The 12,172-nt window shown below is 47.0% G+C and overlaps 1 protein-coding gene and 3 long non-coding RNA genes across 4 annotated transcripts; all 4 read left to right on the forward strand.

Moving 5' to 3' along the window:
• The first annotated feature begins 1,615 nt into the window (after positions 1 to 1,615).
• Positions 1,616 to 2,385, forward strand: LOC120844686. Its single transcript, XR_005716468.2, has 3 exons — positions 1,616 to 1,674; positions 2,088 to 2,141; positions 2,308 to 2,385. It is a non-coding gene; the product is annotated as an uncharacterized LOC120844686 (long non-coding RNA).
• Positions 2,386 to 2,653: 268 nt separating this feature from the next.
• LOC121836729 lies at positions 2,654 to 3,356 on the forward strand. The gene is made up of 5 exons (XR_006077961.1): positions 2,654 to 2,722; positions 2,801 to 2,884; positions 2,966 to 3,043; positions 3,126 to 3,212; positions 3,297 to 3,356. It is a non-coding gene; the product is annotated as an uncharacterized LOC121836729 (long non-coding RNA).
• Positions 3,357 to 3,451: 95 nt separating this feature from the next.
• LOC121836730 lies at positions 3,452 to 3,859 on the forward strand. The gene is made up of 3 exons (XR_006077962.1): positions 3,452 to 3,534; positions 3,616 to 3,693; positions 3,776 to 3,859. It is a non-coding gene; the product is annotated as an uncharacterized LOC121836730 (long non-coding RNA).
• Positions 3,860 to 8,893: 5,034 nt separating this feature from the next.
• LOC121836731 lies at positions 8,894 to 11,709 on the forward strand. Its single transcript, XM_042291840.1, has 3 exons — positions 8,894 to 9,567; positions 10,581 to 10,674; positions 11,143 to 11,709. Exons 1-3 carry the CDS (start codon positions 8,928 to 8,930, stop codon positions 11,267 to 11,269), a joined length of 861 nt encoding a protein of 286 aa, XP_042147774.1. The 5' UTR covers positions 8,894 to 8,927; the 3' UTR covers positions 11,270 to 11,709.
• Positions 11,710 to 12,172: the final 463 nt, after the last annotated feature.

Below are 12,172 nucleotides of genomic sequence, written 5' to 3' on the forward strand. Positions count from 1 at the left end.
CACGATTCATTCATACACCGAGAGCATCGAAGCTGCTCCAGTTAGGCACTATGGCATCCGTCACCTGAAATTGTTTGTAATCGTAAATACACAGCCAACCTAAATATCTTACTATTATATCTTTGTTTTTGTGTGTGGAAGTAAAGTTATTTATTTTACTCTAGATGTAAAATATACCGGAAGGTACAACTTCACACTGCATCATCTTTTCTCAAATCATTAGTCTCTAATATGATACCACTTTGTACGCTTATGTAAAATGCTGTATATAGTTTCTCCTCCCTTTTACTGTGTGACCGATCGCTCTTTTTATCAATGACCTCATCTGAATAAATGTATATAAAAGATTTGTGCAAGTTTCATGAAACTGGAACTCAAAGTCACTTCTTGTATAGACCTTTTCCGCGTACCCTCAACCCAGCGCGCCCGCACCCTCGACCCAGACACCATTCAGATTATCACGGGCGCACAGTGTTTGCAACAGCGGAGGGTATGGGCGAGTAGGCCTAGTGGGTGTATTTACCTGTGTATCACGGTACGTTTAGAAGTTGCAATGTCGGGAGTGAGTTGATTCTGAAGGTTTATTCTGTGCCAAATCAACATGTCGGAGAATCTACGGTCGTCCGGATACCACTGCGTTGTCTTCGGGTGTTCTAACAGTTTCACGAAGCGAAAACAGAATCGCGGAAAGTGGTGCGACGAGCACGAGAAGCTGCAGCGCGAGTGCGGATGCAATGTATTTGTACTTCACGCGTTCCCGACTGAACCCGATCTGCGACGCAAGTGGACTGCGAGCATCAGTCGCGAGGGCTTTGTGCCAAACTCGTCATCTAGAGTGTGCTCGGACCACTTCATCGACGGCAAGCGAACCGAATGCAACCCAGTGCCCATGCTTCGGTTAGGTTACCACCGCAAGGTATGTCATCGTTTTATAGCATGTGCTATTCTTTTAAATGTATTCTGAGCGTCTCTGCTTGTGAGGGGCAATCATTTCAACAGCAGATTGAGAGGTCATTGTTAATTTGTGGTTGAGGTGACCACCGGCGGGTGAGGCGAGCGTAGGGGGACAAGCGGGAGCGACGGCCGAGGCGACCGCTGGCATTAGTTTTCGCCTTCCCCTGATTGCTAGCCTGGCTCGCAGAAACCGAACCCTTAGTGGTTCCGATGAGGCTTGCCTCACGCTCGAGCCTGAGATTTTATTTAATTTCTTCTGTGAGAAGCAAAGCCAGGGCAGACCATCTGTTTGGGAGCGTGGCTTGTCGGTATGATCCGCGGGCCACGAGCGCAGCACCGCTTACGGCTGGCTTCCCATTCTCTGCGGCGATTGCTTCGCCGTCCCACCCAGCTTTGCACTCTAGAAGATGTTGCTAGCCGTACTACAGTCAAGCGACATGAGTAACCACCAAATCAAAATCACCCAGCGAAAAAAAAAAGTGTCGGCGAAACGTGTCTACTGCGTGCGGTTCGTCCAACGAGTTTCACTGAAACGTCAAAACGTTGACGAAATTAACATGCGACGATGAAGCGTGTCTCTGTGAAGCTATGCGAACTCCCTAATCATATATTTTGTCACATATTCTGATTCGTCTTTAATCACGCCGGTGAAATTTTCTGCAGGTTCTCGTAGGACGAAGGCGGCTTGACAGAGTCTATGTGCCACCGCTCAAGATGCAGGTACCAGTTGTGAAGAGCGGCAAACACCACCAGGCGGTGCTCCATTCTTTTGACGTCCCAGAGAACTTCCGGTTCATAAAAAGAATGAACAAAGAAACGTTTAACCACCAATTCTCCAAGTGAACGCCAAGAGAACGCAGAAGCGCGAGATGGGTTGAACGTTTTCGAATATCCTTGTAAACCAAATTCTCTTGTTTAAGACGTTAGATTGTCCAGCCGAGAGCCCTCATTAAATCTCCAAGTTTGATGTACGTGTAGCATTTGTGCTTTCTAGCACTGGTGACATAAGCAGGCTCGACAGGCTCGCGAGCACGGAACGATCGGAAGTCGCTTGGGACGCAGGAGGCAGCTCATGTTTGTAAACAGCAAAAGGGTCTATACAGGCTTCATTAAAGTCTCTTCTTTCATTGTAGAAACTCAACCAAAACGCCCCACAGCTTTCGTCCTCATGCTTTCAAGGAGGCAAGGTAAGTTGCATAGACATATTCTGAACAAACACAATGTAGTCAAGTTCTTACTTTGGTTGGCATCCTTCTAGGGCAATTTATTTAAACAGTTCGAATTATTTCTGTCCCGAGTATAAACATTCAAAAGTGCTAAATTACATTCAAAATTGTTGTTACACTGTGTTAGAAACCCCTGGCAAGCATCGCTACAAATGTTGGGTCTCAGTCATCAACTGCTTTGAGAACTACCTGTCTATCCAGCACGGTAAGCCGACATTTGCACTTGCCTCTCAGTTTGCTCTGTATTGGTTGTGCAGTGTTATTGACTGTTCACTTTTCTCTCGGCGCAGCAATCCCTGGCTCGTAGTGCCTCCACAAACATTGGGCCTCAGTCGCCTACAGTCACGATTGGGGGCAAAACTGGTAGGCTTCCCAGCATGGTAAGGAAACAGTTGCACTTGTCTGTCGGCTCCCTTTGTGTGGTGCACAGTTGGTGACTGTTTGTTTTTCTCAATGCACATCAGTCCCCAGCACGAAGCCCTTGCGCAACAACTGCTAGGACACAGACGCCAACAGTTGCGCTCACTCAGCTACGCAGAATGGTAAGCAGACTTTTGCATTTGCCTCTCAGCTTGTCCTGTATAGTGCGGTATTAATGACTTCGCTTCTTGACACAACAGTCCCCAGCAAGCACTGCTGCTGCAAATGGGCCACGGACGCCAACAGTCACGGTGGGGGGAAGAACCCCTACGCTATCCAGCACAGTAAGCAGACAGTCGCAATTACTTCTCAGCTCGCCCTGTGTTGCCCAGTGTCTGCGACTATCCATATCTCCCTCAAAACAGCAGTCCTTGGCATGCACTCCTGCCACAGACAAGCTTCACTCACCAACATTTATGACTGGAGGGGGAGTGTCCAGCACGGTAAACAGACAGTTGCAATTGCTTGCCGGCATGCGCTGCGCTGTCCAGTGTTAATGGCTCTGCTTTTCTTTTGCCACGGCAGCCTACGGAATGCACCCCTGCCCCAAACGGTGGGCCTCAAGTGACAACATTCACGATTGTGGGGGGAACTGGTAGGGTACCCGGCACGGTAAGGCAACAGTTGCGCTCATTTCTCGGCTCCCTTTGTGTGGTGCACTGTTGATGACTGTTCATTCTTCTCAATGCACATCAGTCCCCAGCACGAAGCCCCTGTGCAACAATTGCTAGGCCACAGACGCCAACAGTTGCGCTCACTCAGCTACGCAGAGTGGTAAGCACTTTTGCATTTGCCTCTCAGCTTGTCCTGTATAGTGCGGTATTAATGACTTCGCTTCTTGACACAACAGTCCCCAGCAAGCACTGCTGCTGCAAATGGGCCACGGACGCCAACAGTCACGGTGGGGGGAAGAACCCCTACGCTATCCAGCACAGTAAGCAGACAGTCGCAATGACTTCTCAGCTCGCCCTGTGTTGCCCAGTGTCTGCGACTGTCCATATCTTCCTCAAAACAGCAGTCCTTGGCATGCACTCCTGCCACAGACAAGCTTCACTCACCAACATTTATGACTGGAGGGGGAGTGTCCAGCACGGTAAACAGACAGTTGCAATTGCTTGCCGGCATGCGCTGCGCTGTCCAGTGTTAATGGCTCTGCTTTTCTTTTGCCACGGCAGCCTACGGAATGCACCCCTGCCCCAAACGGTGGGCCTCAAGTGACAACATTCACGATTGTGGGGGGAACTGGTAGGGTACCCAGCACGGTAAGAAGACAGTTGTGCTGACTTGTCGGCTCCCAATATGCCGTCCAGTGTTGATAAATGTTCACTTTTCTTTGTGCACATCAGTTCCCGGTACGCACTCCTGCCACAGGGGTTGGACCTCAATCGACCGTATCTATGATTATGGGGGGAAATTGTAGCCCAGGCAAAAATTTTCAACTGGGACCAATTGGTCCCAGTTGCAACTGGTTTATGGAACAATTCCCAGTTGCAGCTGGTCCCAGTTGGAGCTGTCCAACTGGTCCCAGTTGGAGTTGGTCCCAGTTACCGCTGGTACCAACTTCAGCAACAATGAAACACGGCACAAAATGGAAGGTTGATAAGACTTTATTGTCAAAAACTTGAAGAATGAAACTAAATAATAGATTCGGTGATGTACACGCTCCGAGTTTAGCCACTTGGTTGCGACGGTTGAATCGCTTTTTCAGAAGTAGTATTCGTGAGATGAAGGAAGATCAGCCGCTGGCGTCTGTTAGTGAAGACGTCCTCAGCTTCTCTCCCCATCGCATAAAGAAAGGTGCTCACCCGTGATCCCGCGTTGCGCAGGTGAAGTCCTGATAGGATGCGGTAGCGCTCCCACCTTGCAATCTCTGTCACAACAGTCGTACATTTTCGAGGTAGACCTCCCGCCATTTTTGCCATTGTGCTCTCCGCGGCGTTTTCTTCCGTCCGGTCTTTCCTGGGTGCCCTCCGATCGCTGAACTGCATCTTTCCATCCCCGAAGTTCACTTCCGCCACCATGGTGTGTGTGCAGTTAGGTCCAAAGAAGCGCAGCTGTAGTTTTGACATTTTCATAACGACGCCAACTTCGGCGATGGCGACCCTTCTCTACCGCGTCCGTCCGACTCCGGCGTCATGCGGCGTCAGCATAGGCAGCGCTATCTGTCGACAGCGCGTACCATTAATCCGCACCTGCGTGCCACGGTGGCTGGCTAGCTCTGATTGGCCAAAAGATAAATTTATTTATTAAAAGTAAAAAGAAAACAAATACTGTAGGTGTTTAAATAAATGTTTTAATATATTTTTATGATGCACTAAATGTTCATTTAGGTGAACACATTTTGTCACTAATTATATTTTCTAATTAAAAAAAATATTCTATTAATTAAAACTTTTATATTATTTTTATAAATATAAAAATGTACCCCAGTAATTAAAAATTTCCCTATTTGTATAAATTTAAAAATGTAAGTGTTTTTAGTTTTCTTAATTAGCAAAGGTCAATACACCCCCAACTTGTCAAAATTGTTGCCCCGTGTGAACTGGGAACGGGAAAGGCATTTGAAGTCCGACTGGGAATCGCTCCAACCAGTTACGTTCCTAACTGGTCTGAGTTCACTCCATTCCCAACTGGAAGTCAAACCAGTTGACTCCCAACTGGGAATGGTTCAAACCAGTTGACCCCTCAGCTGGTCCCAGTTGGACTCCTATTGGTCCCAGTTGCTTCCCAGTTGGTACCAGTTAGCCCCAGTTGAAACCAGTTGAGGTGCCAACTGGTCCCAGTTAGAAATTTTCGCCTGGGAGGCTACCCAGCACAGTAAGGAAACAGTTGCGCTGACTTATTGGCTCCCTCTGCATTGTTCGGTGTTGATAACTCTGCTTTTCTCCCTGCCCAGCAGTCCCCAGCAGGCCCTTTTGCAACAAGCATCGGGCAACATACACCACCTGTTGCAGGAGTCGCTCCGCTACCCAAAGTAGTAGGCAGACTTTTGCACTTGCCTCTTAGCTTGTTCTGTACAGTGCGGTATCAATGACTTTGCTTCTTTCTTGACACAACAGTCCCCAGCAAGCACTGCTGCTGCAAATGGGCCACGGACGCCAACAGTCGCGGTGGGGGGAGGAACCTCCACGCTATCCAGCACAGTAAGCAGACAGTCGCGGTTGCTTGTCGATTCACCCTGTGTTGTCCAGTGTCAGCGACTGTTCACATCCCCCTTAAAACAGCGGTCCCTGGCACGGACTTCTGCGACAGACAATGAACTTCAGCCTCATCAGCTGTTTGAATCAGTTAGCACAACTGAATTCAATCTATGTAGAATTTCCCTTCATATGGCGATTTCAGTGATGTGATTGGCCTAAGGCGTTTTGGAGCAGCCAAAACCATGTTTTGGAGCAGCGAAAGTGGCCCAATTCTCCTTAGTCACTCAGTCGACCCGCCCCAATCTCAGTTCCCGTCTTCTTTCTCCTTCACTTTCTTATCGTAGCACTCTCCCCCTCCCACTAAAAAAAGAAACAAAAGTGGTAATCTCTTTTAAAAATACAGTTAATGTGATGTTGATCGTAGTCCGTCTGCAAAAGATGTTCTCATTCTTTACGGAACTTAACTTGGCGCGCTCGTGGGATGTATAGCTTGAGATGTGATACATGCTCAGGAAAGCAGCGGTGTGTGCTGGGAGGTCGTCCATCAGTGAGGTCCTCGAAGTAGGTGGCACGCCCATCCCGTTCCAAGACTCAATAAGGCCCTCGGCCTTATCGAACCCAAGGTCTGTCTCTCGGCAGACCTTGCGGTCTACCAAGAGACAGACCGCAAGGTCCGTTTCGCCAGAACTTTATCTCCAGTTTGAAACTCGTGCACATTATGGATACCGGCCTCTGACATATTGCCAGTCTCTTCCTGACTTCGCCGAATGGCGTCCCGTGCCTGTCTATGAATTTCATCAAGAGAAGCCTGTTGAGTGTCCCTGCAATATTGTGTCCCGTTCACCCCAAGCCTTGTCTCAGTAGGCAGCGTCACGTCATGACCATATAAGAATCTGAACGGTACTTCCTTCGTGGTTTCTTCCTGTGATGTGTTCAGTGCGAACATGGCGTGTGGGACAAAATTATCCCAATTAATATGCGTGGAGTTTACATAGGCAGACAAGATATCTGTAAGTGTACAGTTGTTCCTCTCAACTAGATTGTTCGTTTGAGGATGGTACACGGATGTCGGAGAAGGTCGCATGCCATGTCTCGCCAGACAGTTTCTAAAATGGTGAGACATGAACGGTGTACCATGGTCTGAAATTATTGCGCGTGGCGGGCCATGTCTGAGAACAATGTAGACATCAATAAACTCTTCTAGGAAATCTGCAGTAGCATTTGGCACCGCTAGGGCCTCTACCCATTTGGTTAAGTAGGCAACTGCGACTATGACATAACGATTTCTGCTCCGAGACTTCGGAAAAGGTCTGAGAAAGTCAATTCCAATTAGCTCGAACTTAGTAGTAGATGTCTCCCGGAACTGGCAGTGCTCGCATGTCTGAACGTCTTGAACGACGTCACTCCTCAGTCACTTAGTCCAGCCTTCCCATTCTCAGTTCCCGTCATCGTCTTTCTCTTACACTTTCTTATCGTAGCAATATATATGTACCCGCTACAGGTAAATAACAAACAAACTCCACATATTAAAATCCGAAAATGACCAGCTTAGTAGTAAATATAACAGCATTAGCTTGACTAGTAATATAATAAATGGAAGCAGACTCGGACTGATCAAATACGTAACTACTGCCGTACAATGCAAAATTCTCATGCGAGCGGAGATGGCTGTTCGATCTAAACCATGCCACTCCACTCCGTCGCCAACATGGTTCCCAAAATTGTATGCAAAATGTAACTGTCCAGCATACGACAAAAAACAGTCCAGCGGCACGTGCTTGCAAGGCCGGCAGGCGAGGTATACAAGCTAAACGCATGAAAAAACAACCTCATCGCATCGATGCAAGACACCGTGAGCCAGGGTCAAAAAGTCCTTGGGGCGCTGAACTGAAATCGGGACAAACAAGCGCGCTGTGCTGGTTCAGCGTGCAGACATTGCCTTCTTTGCTTTAGCTCACTTCACTAACTTTCTTTCGCGGCAGATTTTTCACGTACCGGGATCCGTCTTGAAATGAAAGCCTACCGAGAGAAACCTAGGTAATCAATACTTTGACACAGCAGTCTCTGAGCTAGAGAGATTTCCGTAGTACCGTATTAAACTTGAACAGGAATGTTGATGAACATGCGGCAGTCCTTACGTTTCAGTTTAGAAAGCAGCATACAGTAAAACCTCGTCATAACAAAGTTGAAGGAGCGGTCGTAATTATTTCGTTATAACCATTAGTTTGTTATAGCCAATGTCCATTTCTTCCCACTATTAGCAAGCAAGGGGAATTATGATTGCTCTGTTATATCCATTAGTTTGTTATATCCCGTTTTGTTATAACGAGGTTTTACTGTATTTGCAGCGACGTGGGGACGGCAACACCCGACGTTGCGCGACGACGGTGACTGGCAAGCAGGGACCACATATGCTTTGGCCACGGCCGTTGCTTTTAGAAGCGAGTGCTTCAGCCCGTAAACTTAACTCCTACCGCGCAAAAACATGGTTTCGTTTAACAGCATGACGGCATGGCTGGTCCCCAGCACGCTAGCGTCGGAGAGTCCACACACGCCCATGTCTATCATTGAAAAAATTAAAAAAAAAAAAACGCAAGACAAGAGGTGGCGGGAAAAGCCATGCAACGGAACTGGATGAGCGATTGATGGATGGTACTTTGAGTCGGGCAGCTGCTTGCACCACCTAGCTCATGTGTGCTCAAGTTTAGTTTTGTTTTTCAAAGGCGACCAAAATTGGTCCTTTGGCGCAGGCTTGGCAAAATTTAGCAGGGTTAGCCTTTTGGCGTAATTGGCACGCAATCACATCACTGCGATTTGCATGAATACCCCTTCTCAAAAAGAAGTGAGACGTTGATGAAAATATTTGACATCAGAAGTTCCTGTCTTCTCTACAAATTTATGCATGTGAGAGATGTACCCTGTTCACCGGGTTTGAGCAGAAACAAGTGGAATTTGTGTAGCTTATCATTGTAGTTTGGTCTTCAAGTTTTGAGCAGGTAATGTATTGCCCAACTAGGTTTTAATATACTGAGCACTGAAGCAACAGCATGAGTTACTATTCTTTGTAAGTAGTATGTGTGGTCTCACTTTGCCCATTCAGGTAACAACGAAGAGCCCAGACGCCGGGCAAGCAGCTGACCACGACTACTGCACGAAGGAGCCATCTAAAGCTGCAGTTTCGCTAACGATGTCAGACGCTGACATTCAGTTTTACACTGGCATTTCAAGGGATGCATTTTTGTCTCTAGTCGAAATGGTATCCTTAATGACAACAGCCAACTCACGAATCCCTCTTGAGGATCAACTACTCCTCTCTCTAATGCGGCTACGTCTGGGCCTCCTTTATGGTGATCTCGCCAGGCGATTTTCCATATCTGTTACTCGCATTTGGGCTATCTTCGATAAGATACTTGGAATCTTAAAGAAGATTATGACGTATATCGTGGTCTGGCTGCCACGTGTACGCATTCAGAGCACCATGCCAGCATCTTTTGTAGAGAATGGCTATGGCAGGACAACGTGTATCTTCGGTTGCGCAGAACTCACCTTGCAGAGGCCACGGAAGTTAATGGCCCGTGCGCAAACGTACAGTGCATATAAGGCTGCAAACACTTTAAAGTTTCTTACTGTGATTGCACCTAATGGGCATCTCATGTATGTTTCTGATGTTTACGGAGGGAGAGCCTCTGATAAGCACATCGTTCGGACCTGCGGGGTTGAGGACTTCCTACAGAGAGGAGACGAAATCATGGCTGATCGAGGCTTTGCACTCGAAGCTCACTTGGAGGCCAGGGGGATCAAGTTGAATGTGCCTGCATTCACGAGGGGTATGGTAAATTGGCTGTTTCGAAAAAGCTACTCTTATGTTGTGAAATGCTTTGGATACTACATGACAACTAATTTCAATCTAAATTTGGATATGTTAAATTTCAACACTAACTTACCTCAATTTCAGGAGTGCTTGCATCATGTTCTGAAATAGCATTTATGCTTCATAACTGTTCAATTCCTGCTTATATGTGAATTGATGTAACATTTCTTGTTTGTATTTATATGTATTCTGTGTTGTAGCTTACAAGTGCACCAATACGTCGGCTCCAGCCGTTATTGGGCATTTAAAATAGACAAGTACAAATAAGCTAATAAATCATACAAATGTGTGGCATGGACCAGTTAAACTTTTAAATTAAATTTTGCTGTTATAACCATGTGTAATGGTGTATAATATTTGTAAGGAATTAGCAACAATAACCTTTATGCAGCCAAGATATTTTTGGAAAACAGTGCATCCTCGAATATTTCACCATTAACCCCATTTTTTTCCCATGTGCAGTCTGGCTGTTCTACGAGTGGATACTTCCAAGAGTGTAATTGAAAATGGTGCATAAGCATTGCATGAGAATGCTTTGTAGAAAGCATGCCACAATTTCCTTGCATGATCAACATATGCTCGGTTTAATGAGTAGCTACACAGGTAAAGCACTTATTCCTGCAGACATCTGAAGACATTCAAACCTCCTATAAATGGCCTTTGGGCATCCGAGGAACATATCTGTTGGGATTAAAGTGTTGCCTGTATGCAAGCAGCAAGAATGACAGGAAAGCTCATTGGCATAAAACTATGCCAACATATTTAGTTATATTTAAGTCGGCACAGGTTTTTTATCCCCCTTCCAGTTTTCTGAGGTACTCGTTGGATAGACAAAATTGGTGGTGGGTTCTGCTCAGTTGGTGGTTTTCTCATTTGGTATACCTCGCTTGTATGAGAAGAGTGGGAAGAGATGCAGTGGCATACTCCTACCAGACTTTGTAACTATCAATATTTACTTTTTTCTTTCAGGAAAGCCCCAACTGTCGGAGACTGAGGTGACTAAGACTCGACGTATTGCGTCTGTGCGGATCCACGTGGAAAGGGCCATTAACCGCATCAAAACGTATCGTATGTTTAAGTCTGCTTTGCCCATAGCATCTCGCAAAACTATTAACGACATGGTTTTTGTGTGTGCTGGTCTGTGTAACTTGAAAGCACCACTTATCGCACACCAAAATGATGCGGTCTAACACAGTGCCAACTAACATGAGAAGCTGATTCAATAAGTTCAAAGTCAAATGCAGAACTTCCTGAGCACCACCTCATGTAGCATGGAGTAGGACGGCTTCTTGTCGACTATCATCGTTACCGCTTCTGCCAAGCAGCATTACTGTCTCATTGCAGTGCCATACTAAAGAAGCAGGTGTGGTGTTTCCTTGAAGACAATTTGTGAGATGGGTCTGACATTTTCCGCTGGTTCCCTTTTATCATCAAGACTGACGTTTGGTTTTCGGGGAACATCAACTTTGTTTCTGAAACCAACTTGTTTGCTGCTTTCTTTGAATGACCCAAGCGTCCATTCTTTTTGCAGAGTTGCCTCCTCCTTGTCGGTCACTCCGATTGACTCCAGTCTCCAGATTCGTTCCAAGCAGTTCATAGTTTCAGATTCCACCACCAATGTTCTCAGGGCTGTCGTCTGCATGCAATGTGCGTCATGAAGCATTGCCCCTCCCAAGGTCTGGGATAATCCGTTCCAAGGTGTTCTCGTCTGCTCCGAGCTTTTCCTCGAATGGTTTGAATTTTCCTGTCACAAGGTCCCAGTGATGCTCCAAGCCGATAAGAAGCTGAACGTTGCTTCGTTGCTTGTTGCAAGCGTAATAATCCACGCTAAGTTCATCGCCCGAGTCAAGGTCAGGGGCAACATTCTAAATTGAGGACGTAGACCGCACAGGCTGGCCCAGTCAGGCGTCGTCTTTGTCGTCTTTTTATTTACTATGGTGGCGCCCTTTTGTGTACAGCGCCAGCGTCGGAAGGAATTGGATACTTCCTCTTGCTGATGGCTGACACGCTGACACCGGTATCCAACTCGCATGCGTTGACGGCAACTTCGACACGCATTGGCTCTGGTCTGGTCGCTTGAAGCACCCAAAGGTCGTACGCTGCCAGCTCGTCATCCACATTGTGGACAGGACTCGATCCACTCCTCTGTCTTGCTTTTCCGTTTGAGATGTATTTGATCTGCACAGTTGTGCTAAATGCCCTCTCTGCTCACACTTGAAAGAGATGCTGCCCACGTGACGACACTGGTGTGCTAGATGATTACCCCCGCAGCGGAAGCAAGAACCACTTGCCTGCTGTCTGGTCGGCTTAGTCTCTACAACATTTGCACACTCCCAGGCCTGCACAGGCGTCGCTTCAGCCAGCCGAGCACATAATTTCACATCGTTTCGGTAGCATCAGCTACCGAAACGATGTGAATTTGCAGTCGTCGGCAAGCTTCTTAAGCGATGCGATGTAATCGTTGGCCGGCTCTTCGTCCCGCCGATCGAGAAAAAATAACTTGAAGCTCGCCACCACCTACGATACCTTCGGCGAGTAGTGCTTGTTCAAAGCTTCGAACA

Source organism: Ixodes scapularis, unplaced genomic scaffold, assembly GCF_016920785.2.
Source record: "Ixodes scapularis isolate PalLabHiFi unplaced genomic scaffold, ASM1692078v2 PGA_scaffold2__306_contigs__length_199485367, whole genome shotgun sequence".
NCBI lineage: Eukaryota > Metazoa > Arthropoda > Arachnida > Ixodida > Ixodidae > Ixodes > Ixodes scapularis.